Genomic DNA, 13,824 nt, shown 5'->3' on the forward strand with positions numbered 1-13,824 from the left:
AGGAGACTGAGGGGTGACCTCATCAGTGTTTACAAATATGTAAGGGGTGAGTGTCAGGGGGACGGAGTTAGGCTTTTCTCAGTGATGACCAGTGATAGGACAAGGGGTAATGGGTGTAAATTGGAGCATAGGAGGTTCGAAGTGAATATCCGAAAAAACTTCTTTCCTGTGAGAGTGACAGAGCACTGGAACAGGCTGCCCAGGGAGGTTGTGGAGTCTCCTTCTCTGGAGACACTCAAAACCCCCCTGGATGAGTTCCTGTGTGATGTACTCTAGGTGACCCTGCTCTGGCAGGGGGGTTGGACTAGATGATCTTTCGAGGTCCCTTTCAACCCCTATGATTCTATGATTCTATGAAAAAAAAACAACAAACAAGCCAACCCCTAAGGCAGCAGATCGCACTTCTGGGTGCAGCTTCTGGAGCGGTTTGGGGCGCACCCGGTGCAGGTGCCTGCTGAAGAGGAGGATCTGCAGCCCCCCCGTTTGCCCAGCGCAGGCGTTTGCCCTCCTGCAGAACGCTCAAGTTCGGGAATTAACCCTAAAACCAGCACCGATAATAAAAGATTTTTTTTTTTTCGGAGTTTGCCGCTGGTTGATGCAGCTCGTGAAACGGCCACACGAGGTTTGGGGCTGGGAAAGGGAGGCGGCGGGGGAGGGAGGGTGAGATCTGGCTTATCCTGAGTTGCTTCGGAAGCTGCATCCGTGGATTGTCTCCTTGGAGAGCTGATACGAGCTCTTGGGGAGGGATCAGGCCACTTCCTCTCCCTTTGCAGGCACCATCTGAAACTAACAGAGCACAAAGGTGCTTGAAATCTTAAGTTCTGTATTTAAACTTCAAATTTTGTTGGCATTTCCTTGGAAAATAGTAAGTTGTGTGAAAATGTCCGAGATATATTTTTGTCATGTATTTTTGTGCAGTGCTCCTTTCACTGATGAGCTGGGTGCATTGAAGTTTAACGTTTTCAGGATAGATTTAGTGCTCATGAAAGGTCTTGGAAGACAAGCATGAAGACCTCTGTTTGTTAAAGAAACAGGTTCTTTAAAGTTGGTGAGAAGCAATGGTGATGAGGAGGTGGTGCATGAATGATTAAAGGAACAGGGACATGCCAAAAGCTGATGATACTTTTGTGGCCCATTGAGGAGCTGCAGAATTTATTATATATGTTCTGTTATTACCACATCTGCAGGGGTCAAACTTAACAGAAGTCATGTATGGGTCTTTCTCTTGGATCTATACAGTCCAACCACCTAGGGAAACAGGCTGTGATTCCTTCTGACCTTTGTATCTTATCCTTTTTTTCTAGAAGAAGGCAGACTGGAGATGGTGGTGTGACCTTCCAGCCTGGATTTGGGATGTAGTTGGGATGTATATGGGAGCTGGGAGCAGAGAAACGGCCCCATCCACCCCTGGCTCCCAGGATGTAGCCCCTTGTACTGCAAATCTTCCTGACATTGGCCTCTGGAAACTCCACTGTTGGTCCTTTCCAACACAATGGACATGGCAATCACACTGTGAAAATTACCCCCTGAAGTAAACACAATGCAAAAGCTGGAGCATATCCTAGAACTCTTCTGTTTTAGGAGGGGAACTGGACTAATTAGCTCAAGACCAGCTGTTGTTACGGGAATATAAAAGTATTCTACAATTGATTTGGACAGATTGGAGAAAATATTGCAGTGTTTCCATCCTCAGGGGCACCATAGTGATCCCTGCAAGTTGTTTAAATTCCCTGCCAGAAAAAGCAGCAAAGAAATACCCACTGGCACAGATACAATAATGGAAATCCACATCCTTGCAGGCACTGAAGATCTGCTTGCATTTCTTGATGGAGCTCAGTTATATGGGGCTGGAAAGCAGAAAGCACAGCTATGGAGATTAGATTTTTAAGCAGTATGACATAGCTTGATTATTTGCAACAGAGAACATCAGAAGAGACTTACCCAGACAATTATTTCTTTGCAGTAAAACTACCAATAATGGATCTGCAGCATCATCAAAGGAGGAGCCAGTTTCCATGGTACATGAGCACCAACAGACCTGTGGTCAATGTTTGGCCTGAACTGGCTGTTCGTTAGCAACATCCTTCAGAAAGGCAATGTGCTTTTATCAACAAACCCTTTATATAAAGGACTGCACTTTGCTCCAGGTTCCCCTGACTGTAAACTAAAAATCACCATCAGTCTGTGATCACTGGCTTGAAGAGAATTACTTTTTTCTTCCTCTCATTTATCAGTTTTATTCTTTTTTTCAGTATAACCCTAGTTTCTCACAATGCATATCTCATTTTTAATCCAGATGCTGCTTGATCTGTTAGAAATTCACTGATACACCAGTGAACACCCACTGCATGGCATTGCCTTGTTACCAGGCACCTTTCTGAAGCCTGTGGCATGACAGAGCTCCATGCAGCTGTGGCTTCGGGGGACTACGACCTGGTGGAAGAGATTTTGAGGACAGGGCGCTGTGACCCAAACCAGAAGGATGTTGACTGGCATGACAGGACCCCACTGCACTGGGCTGCTGCAACAGGTAAGAGCACTCCCTGCTCTTTTACTGCAGCATTAGTGTCATAAAAGATGATGCTGATTGTAATTCTGTCTTGCTATGATGGCACTTAATGCTGGCTTTACTCACAGCTTCTCTCTGATCATTTTGTACCTAAGGAGCAAAAAGAGAAAAAACATCAGTTTGAATAGGAACTTTGCCTCCAAAATCATGTATGGATTTACCATCAGAGGGATCTGTTAACTTTTTTTTCCTGTCACATGAAAATTTGCAATTTACATGCTATGTGCATATAGCATGTCTGCTTGTCCCGCACATTACTTTTCTAAGAGGTGACTTCATATGGTGCAGGAGGTGTTTCACCTGCACGAGTGAGCAGAAAGCCAAACCCACTGCATTTATACCAGGTATTTATCAAATCCGATAGAACCAACTACTTACAGTGTGTTTCACGTTCCCCTTCTTTTAGCCTGCCTGGTTGAATGAACAACACAGGACCAGAGTTGCCTGCAGCTCCCATTTGATCCTTCACTGTCAAAAGTGTCTGTTAAAAGTCAAATATCCCTTTGCAGCCCCGAGAAGAGGTTGTTCAGCCTGGAGAACATAAGGCTCCAGGGAGACCACATACGTGCCTTCCAGTATCTGAAGGGGCCCTACAGGAAAGCTGGGGAGAGACTTTACTACAAGAGCTTGTAGTGAGAGGACAAGGGGTAATGGATTAAAACTGAAGGAGGGGAGATTTAGTTTAGACATTAGGAAGAAATTGTTCACTATGAAGGTGGTGAGACCCTGGCCCAGGTTGCCCAGGGAAGCTGTGGAAGCCCCATTCCTGGCAGTGTTCAAGGGCAGGTTGGATGGGGCTGTGAGCAACCTGGTCTGGTGGGAGGTGTCCCTGCCCATGCAGGGGGGTTGGAACTAGATGATCTTGAAGGTCCCTTCCAACCCAAACCAGTCTGTGATTCTCTGAAATGCAGCAGCATATAATGGACACTGTAAAATGAGAAACTGGACCTGTACTCCTTTGTGCCAGGGTGCTTGTTACATGCTGGGATCTCACATCATGGCATCTGTCTTTGCTCAGAAATCTTATGATTTGCTGGTTTACTCTTGATACTGTGCTTTACTTTTGCTCTGATTGCTCACTGGGAAGCAGAAAAGGGAACTGAGCTATTTAAGAAAAGCTGTTTTGTGTATACATTAATGTATATCAACATTATATATAAAAAGTTAATGTAATTAAAAATGTAAATTGCCAAAGCATGAAATTGGGGAATGTGGAGTTATAAATGCTGTGACCATCTGTGTTAAATCCAAAATGTTAAGCACTGAAAGACATGGCTGAAAAAATCCACACTTCCATATCAATAGGTTATTGTGAAAGGATGATGAGAGGGTGTCAGGACCTAAGTGCCATAGGGAACAATCTAGCTCAGTAAAGGCAGTGTGAAGTTGGGTAGAAACAACCTTTTTTTTTTTCTCTTCAAGCAATTCCACAAGTAAGAAAAACATGAAAATGGATGAAAACAAGTAATTTCTCTATCCCCTGTCATGCAATCTTTTGTTATAGTGAAGCTGTTAACAGGTTTCCATTTTTTTAATGTTTAAATTTTATTTGCACTGAACTAAAAACCCAAAATGAAGCAACAAAATAGACAATAGCCAATTGGTCGGTGACTAATTGAGATGTGCTGTTCAGAAATCAGTAGAAAGCTTTTTGATTTTATTGTTGAGTTGTTTGGCTTTTAAAATTTATTTTATTTTTCAACTTCTTTTTTTTTTTTTCCTGGAAGCACCTAGTTTGGAAAAAAAGGAGTCAGGATGTTCTGTTATCATTGATTTGCTAAATCAAACAGCCGGGTTGTGGGTGAAATCCACCCTTATATGACTGTGGGAATAATTATGGTCAACTGTGTGTGACTGTCTTCTGCATCCCAAAGGTGTGGAGGCTAATGCAGGTGCATCTTCTCTCCCTGTTTTGCTGCCCAACACAAGGGCAGTCAGACATGGTCCAGCTCCTGGTGGATCACGGCGCCCGGCATTGCCTGCGGAGTGACGTGGGAAGGACACCGGCTCACTTGGCTGCTGAGTCGGGGAGGCTGGGGGTGCTCCGCACCCTCCATTCCCTGCACGCTGCCATGGATGTGCCCGACCTCTTTGGTGATACTCCCAAGAGGCTGGCAGAGATCTACGGCCACCGAGACTGCTCCAGGTTCTTAGAAATGTGAGTAGAATCATAGGATCGTTGAGGTTGGAAAAGAGCTTCAAGATCATCAAGTCCAACCATCCACCCCACAACCCCTAACCATTAAACCATCTTATGAAACAGCATGTCTAGCCTTATTTTTAACATCTCTAGGGATGGTGCCTCCACCTCCTCCCTGGGCAGCCTGTTCCAAGGCCTCACCACTATTCCTTTGAATAAATTTTTGCTAATATCCAGCCTGAACCTCCTCTGGTGCAGCTTGACCCCATTTCTTCTTGTCCTATCACTGGTCACCAGGGAGAAGAGACCAACACCCACCTCACTACCTCACCCACCTCCTTTCAGGTAGTTTTAGAGGGTGATGAAGTCTCACCTCAGCCTCCTCTTCTCCAGGCTGAACAGCCCCAGCTTCCTCAGCCTCTTCTCATCAGACCTGCTCTCCAAACCCCTAATCAGTCTAGAAGAGGGCCTGAACCAATAAGAGGGTGGGACTTACCTTTCCACCTAAAGCCCATTAAAGCCACCAAGCCCAAGTAGTAGATAAGCAAATATGGGTCTGAGCTATGTCCCACACATACCTTTAAAGCAGTGGGACAGATGAACAGAGGCTAAACTGCTTGTTCAGTGCAAATTGTAGTTCCCACAGGTTACCTGATATTTAAATACCAGGCTGGGAGACCTGCATGCACCAGACCCTGGCATGCTGAAGGCACCAAAGGCTTTTCCTCCCCTGACTTTTTCTGTGAATTTACAGTCCCACTGGAGTCCATAACTGGCATCATTTTACCACTGCCACATTCTCAACACTGCTGTGGCACCATGTAAGTCATGGGGTTTTTTTTCTAGACACATATCCAACCTAAAGTCTACAGCTTGCCAGTTCAGCACAAGAGCTGCCAAGTTCAAAATCAGGCATGGTGGCTGGGCAAGTGTTTGTGGTCCCCAGTGCCTGCCAAATGCTACCTTTGTTGAATCATATTGTTTTGGGTGGAAAAGACCTTTGAGATCATGAAGTCCAACCATTAACCCAGCACTGCCAAGGTCACCACAAAACCATGTCCCCAAGCACCAGATGTATGTGGCTTTTAAACACCTCCAGGGATGATGTTTTAACCACTTCCCTGGGCAGCCTTTTCCAGGGTATGACAAGCCTTTCAGCGAATAAATTTTTCCTAATATCCAATCTAAACCTCCCCTGGGGCAACTTCAAGGCATTTTCTTTTGTCCTATTGCTTGTTACTTGGGAGAAGAGACTGACCCCCACCTCACTACAAACTCCTTTCAGGCAGTTGTAGAGAGCAAGAAGGTCTGCCTACAGCCCAGACTAAACAACCCCAGTTCCCCCAGTCACTCCTCATAAGATTTGTTCTTCAGACCCTTCACCAGCTAGGCTGCCCTTTTTTGGACACACTCCAGTATCTCCATGTTCTTCCATCTAATTCTTTCTGTAGGTCCTGCTGTCCTTTTGCTGCATGTCTACAGCTTGTTGGTTCCTCCTGAAGTACTCCATGCCCACCTTTTGTCTTGACATAGCATCAGTGTCCTTCCATAGGAAGAAACACCCCAAACTCTGCAAAATCCCCCTGTACAGAGCCCCCCAAACTTTGTAGGGGAGTCAGAGGTCCCTGTTTTTAAGCTCTGGCTGTATGGAAACTGATGGGACCTTTCATATCCAGGAAGCCTTACAGCTAAAATCCTTGCTGTTCATGGAGCTGACATGTTGCAAACCCTCACTGTTCACCACCTTCCTTTCACACAGAGGAATTAGCTCTTACTGCCCTTAGACCTGCAGATAAAGCAATTTAAAAAATCAAGCAGGTGATACCTAAGTTTTGCTGATTAGTTTTTTTACTACCTAGGACCTCTCTGGGGTAAGCTCAGGTTTGCCAGTTCTTTGATAATGGGGCAGTTTCTTCCAAAGGAGGGTTGTCTCTTTTTCCTGTTCTCAGACCTTGGCTTGCTTGGTTTCTAAATCAGAACAGGTAAACATTGTCTGTCCAGGAGAGTGAAAGGTCTTGCAGGCTTGTTGCCCTCAATTAATAATTTACAGCCATTGTTTACCTATTCCACACCATCGTTTTTGCACTAATCTCACCATGAAGTCCTGCCAAGGCTGTAGCATTTGCTGTGTATGTGGCTGTGCACCCAGGCCCTGGTGGTGGGGTGACAGCAAGGGTGGGGGAACTGTCTGGGTGATGCCCATGGGTGATGCAGAGGTGCCAGCACTGGTGGAGGTGGCTGGGTTGAAAGGATGATTAACAGGATGATTGACACCACCTTGGCAACAGGCAAGGGCAACTCAGGTTGAGGGTTTTCTGAGGTGAAAACTTGTTTTTCAAAGCGGCGTGTTGGCCTGACCCACCTGGCAGCTTTGAGGCTCAGCTGGGGAGCATGGTTGGGAGAATTCAATACCTGTGAAGATGCCTTGAATGCCCGTGCCTTTGAACTAGATGATCTTTAAGGTCCCTTCCAACCCAAGCCATTCTATGATGATTCTGTGGTCACCTCACAGCCATAACACAGCCTGTGGGCAGCCAGGAGTTCATCACTGAGCTCGAGAACCATTTTTAAAAGGCTACAATTTCCTACTACAATTTACAACCACCCTCACCTTCACCCCTAACCAACAATTTCACCTCCTCACATCAGCAAACTTGGAGTTAACTAGGAGGAGGTGCTGACATTTGTAGTATAATCATAGTTACCTTCTGCTTCAGGTGTGCAGAAGGTCCCAGGGGTGATGTTCATGGTCAGACATTGCTCCATGGTTCTGGTGGGAGCTGGGCAGCACTGGTGTGAGTTGCAGGCAGAAAATGGAGTGTGTGTGTCTGCACGCCAATGCTGTGCAGCACAGAGTAGGTCTGCCCTCAACTCTTGGTGCCTGTGGGATTGGAATGCAAATATGAGGGATATTTTGTTGCAGAGCATCCCCATCAGTTTCAGACATTTGCCTGCCACGCAAAAGAAGACAAGGCGATTTAAAAAATAGCCTGTGCCAAACACAGGGCTGACATGCAAATCTAAACAGGCATATGAGCATCCAAATCCCCTAAATCCCTGTTCAGCCCCCTCTAGCACCACGGTGATCCTTGTACACTGTGTCTGCCCCCAGGTGCTGCTGGCTGCATGAACCTGTGCTGAGGATGATTTGCATCGACATGCAAATGAGACATGGACTGGCATGTAAATATTTTTAACATGTAAATATTAGGACTATTCTGCTACAGAGTATCAGTAACACTCACTGAGGTTTGCATGGACATGCAAAGAAACAGCCTTCAAAACACAGCTGCTTCTGAGTAACAAACATGCAATTTGCATCAGATGGTTTATTTTGCATGAGAAGAGCTTTGCCCAGGATGCTGTGAGAGCTGTTGTGGGGGGCACTGAGGTGACAGAGACCTGTGGCTCCTGCCTGCTGCCAGCCTCTCTGCAAAGTGCCAGGCATTGAAACTACATAAAACTCTCCTGCTATAGAGTCATGGAATGGTTTGGGTTGGAAGGGACTTTAAAGATCATCTAGTTCCAACCCCCCTGCGTGGGCAGAGTCAGCCCCTCACTGGACCAGGCTGCACCAAGCCCCATCCAGCCTGGCCTTGAACACTGCCAGGGATGGGGCAGCCACAGCTTCTCTGGGCAGCCTGGGCCAGGGTCTCACCATCTTCACACTAAAGAATTTCTTCCTAATATCTAACCTACATCTATCTTCTTCCAGTTTAAAGACAGTCACCCTTGTCCTACCATTCCATGCCCTTGTAAAAAGCCCCTCCCCAGCTTTCCTGTAGCCCCCTCGGGCACTGGAAGGTGCTCTAAGGTCTCCCTGGAGCCTTCTCTTCTCCAGGCTGAGCAACTCAGCCTGTCTCCACAGCAGAGCTGCTCCTGCCCTCTAAAAATCTTTGTGGCCCTTCTCTGGACTCGCTCCAACAGCTCCATGTCCTTCCTGTGCTGGGGGGTCCAGAACTGGACAGAGCACTACGGGGGGGGCCTCCCAACCCTCACTAGAAGTGCCTTGCTAATGCATTTAAACACCTCACATCTGTGAGAGCACAGGAACTTTCACTTTTCTGGAATTAGTACCATTTTACCTAACCTAGTTTTAATTTTAGCAAACCATAAGAATGAGCAGTATAAACTCTGCAACTGCATTAAATGTGCCTAAGTCTATTTAATAGCACAGAAATCCACAAGATCAGTCTTTGAGAGCTTCATATTGTTAAAATTATGTTGTCAGTGGTAAAAGTCTGATTTCACCATAGATCCTTACTGAAGGTTTCCCACTTCAGCACATCTTTCAGTGATGACCTGGTCACTTGGGGTGATGAATGCTGTTGGATTTGGGATGAGTCTCAGCTTTTTCTCATATATTGCAGGCAACAATGTTTTGAGCATACAAATACATGATGCCCTGAAATGGGACAGGTGTCCTGGAGATGGGCACTCATGAGCAGTGGTGTGACTGTGCTGTGCTCAGTATCTGAAGATCCACTCTTTGCTTTCTTCCCCAGAGCAGAGGTGGAGAGCAGAAACTATCACAGGACAGCTGCAATGAAAGGAATCCCCTTAGACCAGAGAGATGAAGACTGGGAACTCAAGAAAGAAGAGCTGAAGAGAAATCCACCATGTTCTCAGGAGAACTGCACATCCTCTACTCAAAAGAAAAATAAAAAATAAAAAAGGAGGAAACAGCAGTGTTCCCTGACTGGTTGGTGCCAGTGAGAACTTGCAATGCAGAGCAAAGACACTGGAAGACCTCAGGTGCATCTGCAGGGGGAAATATGGATGACCAAGAGCAGCACATGGACACACGGGTGCATTTTGTGGTGTCCTGTAAATATTGTCATTAATAGGGAGCAGGTAGATGTGCTTCTGTCTGTCTGCATGTCCATAGGTATCAGATCTCAAGTGTCAGAAAACTGCAGATGTTGTTTAATCTAATAATCTAAGCTACTGAAATGCATCATTTACAGAAACGACAGGAGTTACCTGTATTGTCTGAGAGGGAGATGGTTTTGCTCCTAACTGATTCATGAAAGCATCTGGAACTGTGATTGTGCTCACTCTGCTGATGCTTGTGGCTTTCACTTGTTTGTTTCTGGTCATGAGTCAATCAGGGGATTCCACAGAGGCTCATAGCCTCTGGTGCAGCTTCCCTCTTCACTTTGGGAGTGGTTTGGGTGTAGTTACTTCTTCTGGCTGAAGGGCAGACATTGATGTTGATCTTTTACAGGACACATGGGTCTAGCAGCCTCTATCTACCATTCCTGGCCCAGCAGAAAGGAAAACATTCTCTCATGGCTACTTTGAGACATGTGATTGCCAAGACAGTTACAGCACTGCCTTATTTTTAGCAGTGCTCCCAGCTATTTGTATGTCTATGCTCATAGGAATGCTGTGGAACTGGTCCTGAGCTTTCCCTGTACTCATCAACACTCTTCATGGTAAAAACATTTTTAACCTGTTTCATTTCTCAACCATGAAAAATTGGAATTTGACCCAAGGTTTTCCATCCCACGCCAACACTGGGCAGCCATTCACATTGACTTCTGACATTTTTAATGTGTCTGCTTCCCCTCCCCTTTCACATCCACCTCCGTTCCCTTCTGCTTCCCCTCCACTACTCACATCTGGTCCTTCAGCACTGCCTTGGTTACAGGTGTCATTTGCACCCAGCCACGACACTCAGGCATCATATTCACAATCAGCAGCTCTCTGATCTATCTCTCTCTTCTAGATTCCCAGGGACTATTTCAGCTGTCCACACAGCAGTGTCTCATGCCACTTGAGAGGGTCTTGAGTACCCAGGCTGACCCTACAGGTCTGCAGAAGATCCTGTGCTGTAGCTCCCAACCCTGTCCAGATGTCTCAAATACCCTTGGACTCTTTGGATGACTCAGGATGACAATGTTTGGGCAAACAAGTCAAGATCTATCTTTTATTTTGTCATTTGTCCATTCCCAGCAGTGTGAAATGTCAACTCCATTCGCAGTTGGCCTGGCTGTTGAGTTAGTGACAGTGCAAATGGAGATGTATGTGGAGCAGAGTGCCTGTTGCCATGCTGATAAACTAAACAGGCCTGTTTCTAGTCCTGGGCCCAGCTGGTGGAGTGTCCTGTACTTGAGGAACATTGTCCCCAGGGTTGGGTAGACCATTGCATCTCTCCAGAGGGCAACTTTAGCACATGGGCTGTGCACTGTGGCCATGCTCTTTTATAACCTGTCTCCTCTGGTGCCAGCTGGATGGGGCTGGTGCATGGAGGGGGTGATGCTGTGGTGGGCATCATCTTCATGGGGGCTTCATGGAGATGTAAGAAGGTACTTCAGTGTGGTTTGCTGGGTCTGCGTTCTTTTTTGTGAGAACATCAGACGACTTAAGCCCTTATTTCTTAGCAGAACAACATGACTGGGAGTTTTTTATTTGTTTGTTTTACTACTGAGAAAAAAAACCCAGAAAAGAGTGAAAGCTAATGGTTTGAAAATGTTTTCTTATACTTTCTTATTAACCTTTTTCCCTTTCATTTTTTGTGGGGATGGGGAGAAAGAGAGAAGGGAATGTTCTTTTGCCCACGGGAAAGGCAACCCTTACATTTAAAAGGTTACAAACTAAGCTTTTTAACCTTCACTTCAACTTTTCACATCAGCATCCCAGGGCCGCTCGTGTTCTTTGAGTAGAAACTCTTTGACTGTGTTGATTTCTAATAGAAAGTACAGAGAAATTAGTGAATGCTTCACACTGTTGTCCTACAAGATGACCACATCTCCTTTATCAGGGGCAAAGAAGGTCTGAGAAGCCTTCTGCTAGTAGAAGTTTATTAAAGGTTGTTCCTGAAAACACAGCGGAAAGAAAGGTCAAGGGCTTCTGACAGAGTGAATCCACGTCCAGCAGGGCTGATGCTACATCTAACATGACTCCCTGGAGTGAATTCTGGGTATATCTGAACTCTGCAGAGCTTCAGAAGACCTCTGAAATTTGAGGCCCCAAATGTACTCCTTCTGGGTGAGTGTTTTCAAAAGGAAAAAACCCACCAAGATGCATGAAAAATGCACATTTGGCCCTTGGCATGAGATAAGATGTTCCTCTGGGCCTGAACTGGTGAAAGAAATGAACGATTCAGGTTCTGCTTTTACAGAATTTGATGTTTAGACAATCTGCTGTGGTGGGTTGACCTTGGCCACCTGCCAGACCCTCACCCTGCTGCTCCCTAACTTTCCTGTCTTGACAGGACAGGGGTGGAAAATAAGATGGGAAAGCTCATGGGTCGAGATAAAGACAGGAAGACCACTCACTAATTACTGCCACAGGTAAAACAGACTTGACATGGGGAAAACCAATTTAATTTATTGCCAACTGAAAAGAAAGTAGTATGGTGAGGAACAAAGACAAAACTAGAACATTGTACCTCCTCCTCCCATCTCCCAGGCTCAGTTTCTCTCCTTCATGTCTAGCTTCTCTATCTCCTCCTCATCAGTGGTGCAGGGGAATGTGAAGGGGGGTTGTGGTCAGCCCAGTGTCTCTTCCACTCCTTTCTGAGAGTTAAGTCCATGAGGGTCTCCTGTGGGTCATTTACTTCATCCTTGAGTCTTCCTCATAGGAACCTTTGGCCGAGTTCTGTCTCTTCTCCTGTTTATCTCTGCTGACTCTGCAGTAGAATTGGTTACAGGAGGCATCCCTGGTCACAGTTGAATGGCTTCTTTCTTCTTCAAGGACCCTTGTATTTCTTCCCTAAAACTACAGATAAGCTCACACAAAAGGCTCCACAACTCACTAGCAGGAGGCCCAAATGGAAGATTTACACCCTATAAGCATTTAACTATTTGAAGTCAGAGTGTGGTTAATGCTCTGTTTCAAGGGGATGAGGGATAATGTTCTTAAGCTGGAAGAGGGTAGATTTAGGTTAGACATTAGGTAGAAATTCTTCAGTGTGAGGGTGCTGAGACACTGGAACAGGTTTCCCAGGGGGAGGTTGTGGCTGCCCCCTCCCTGGAAGTTTTCAAAGCCAAGTTGGATGGGGCTTGGAGCAACCTGGTATAGTGGGAGGTATTCCTGCCCATGTTGGTGGGTTGGAAGTAGATAATTTTAAAGGTTCCTTACATCCCAAACCATTATGTGATTCTATGAATATAATCACAATTGTTGAGCTCTGTACAGCTGAAGCACTCCCCAACAGACAAGGTGACCACACCACATCTCATGTCTTGCCTATCCATTTGGAAGAGCTTCTAAGTCTCTGCTCAAAGAAGCACTTTGCAATTGTGCAGAGTGTCTCCTGCTGTGGGAGTGGGACTTGGTGGATTTTGGCACAGAAAGTGCAATTGCAGCTAAAGGCATTTCTGCATTGCAGTTTGTACATCAGTGACCACCTCTGGTGAATAACAGGGATCAACATATGCACACAGAACTTTTAAACCAAGGCAAGGCAGTGACACGACTCCTAGTATTCCAAAGCACCCAGCCACAGCAGGGTAAAATAACAGAGTAACTTAGATGTCAACATTTTGTTTAATGAAGTAGTTTCAATCAGAAAACAGTTATGCATTTTTAGAAGGTTTGTGGTATTGTTAGGCCTATTTTGCAGCTAAGTCCGTGAACCAGGTCTCAATGACTTGATTATTGACAGTATTTCAACTCTAAAAAATATCTACACCAAATTAAATAGCAATTAATGTAATTCACACTAAGATACTTCAAGGAATTATAAGATGGTAAAGCTACACTTATACTACCTATTCTGGCTGAAAGGGTGCAATGGAGATCAAAGAACATTGTTAATGGGGTCCAGCTTTTATGACATTTCCTGCCTCATGCAAATCTTGCACTTCACACAGGACAGGGTCAGCAGTGTCTTTTTCAGTTTGGGATTGCTGAAAATCAGGATCAGAGAATGAACTGCTGGTAAAGCATGCTCAAAGAATAGAAGGAAAATGTTCACAGCATTTGCCTCATTTGATTCATAAATCATTACCAAGACCAAACAGATAAAGTGGATGCTGTGCAGGAAGAAAAAGGACAGAATATATTTCATGGCTTTGATGTGGGCATCCATGCTGACGTTCTTCAGTGACTTCATCTGCATCTTGTGTTTGTGTCTCCAGAGAGAAAAGAGGAGGAGAAGGGCAGA

General features: G+C 45.5%; 2 protein-coding genes across 2 annotated transcripts in view; one reads left to right on the forward strand and one right to left on the reverse strand.

Annotated features, from left to right (window-relative positions):
- The first annotated feature begins 2,391 nt into the window (after positions 1–2,391).
- Positions 2,392–9,380, forward strand: ANKRD66 (ankyrin repeat domain 66). Its single transcript, XM_010004900.1, has 3 exons — positions 2,392–2,530; positions 4,499–4,727; positions 9,215–9,380. The coding sequence occupies exons 1-3, from the start codon at positions 2,392–2,394 to the stop codon at positions 9,378–9,380; spliced, it is 534 nt and encodes a 177-aa protein (XP_010003202.1).
- A 4,108-nt stretch (positions 9,381–13,488) lies between these two features.
- The window catches only part of LOC104395231 (taste receptor type 2 member 9-like), an 824-nt gene continuing 488 nt past the window's right edge, over positions 13,489–13,824 (reverse strand). Inside the window, exon 2 of the mRNA XM_010004916.1 lies at positions 13,489–13,806. Within this exon, the coding sequence (XP_010003218.1) occupies positions 13,489–13,806 (318 nt within the window). The remainder of the gene's footprint in view (positions 13,807–13,824) is intronic.

This window comes from Chaetura pelagica, unplaced genomic scaffold, assembly GCF_000747805.2.
Source record: "Chaetura pelagica isolate M959 unplaced genomic scaffold, ChaPel_1.0 scaffold99, whole genome shotgun sequence".
Classification (NCBI taxonomy): domain Eukaryota; kingdom Metazoa; phylum Chordata; class Aves; order Apodiformes; family Apodidae; genus Chaetura; species Chaetura pelagica.

Excerpts from the sequence above, each read along its gene's own strand:
- ANKRD66 (XM_010004900.1), top strand. The coding sequence starts at position 2,392 with ATGACAGAGCTCCATGCAGCTGTGGCTTCGGGGGACTACGACCTGGTG. Across the intron at positions 2,531-4,498 it reads GCACTGGGCTGCTGCAACAG|GGCAGTCAGACATGGTCCAG; the intron begins GTAAGAGCACTC and ends GCCCAACACAAG. Across the intron at positions 4,728-9,214 it reads TGCTCCAGGTTCTTAGAAAT|AGCAGAGGTGGAGAGCAGAA; the intron begins GTGAGTAGAATC and ends TTTCTTCCCCAG.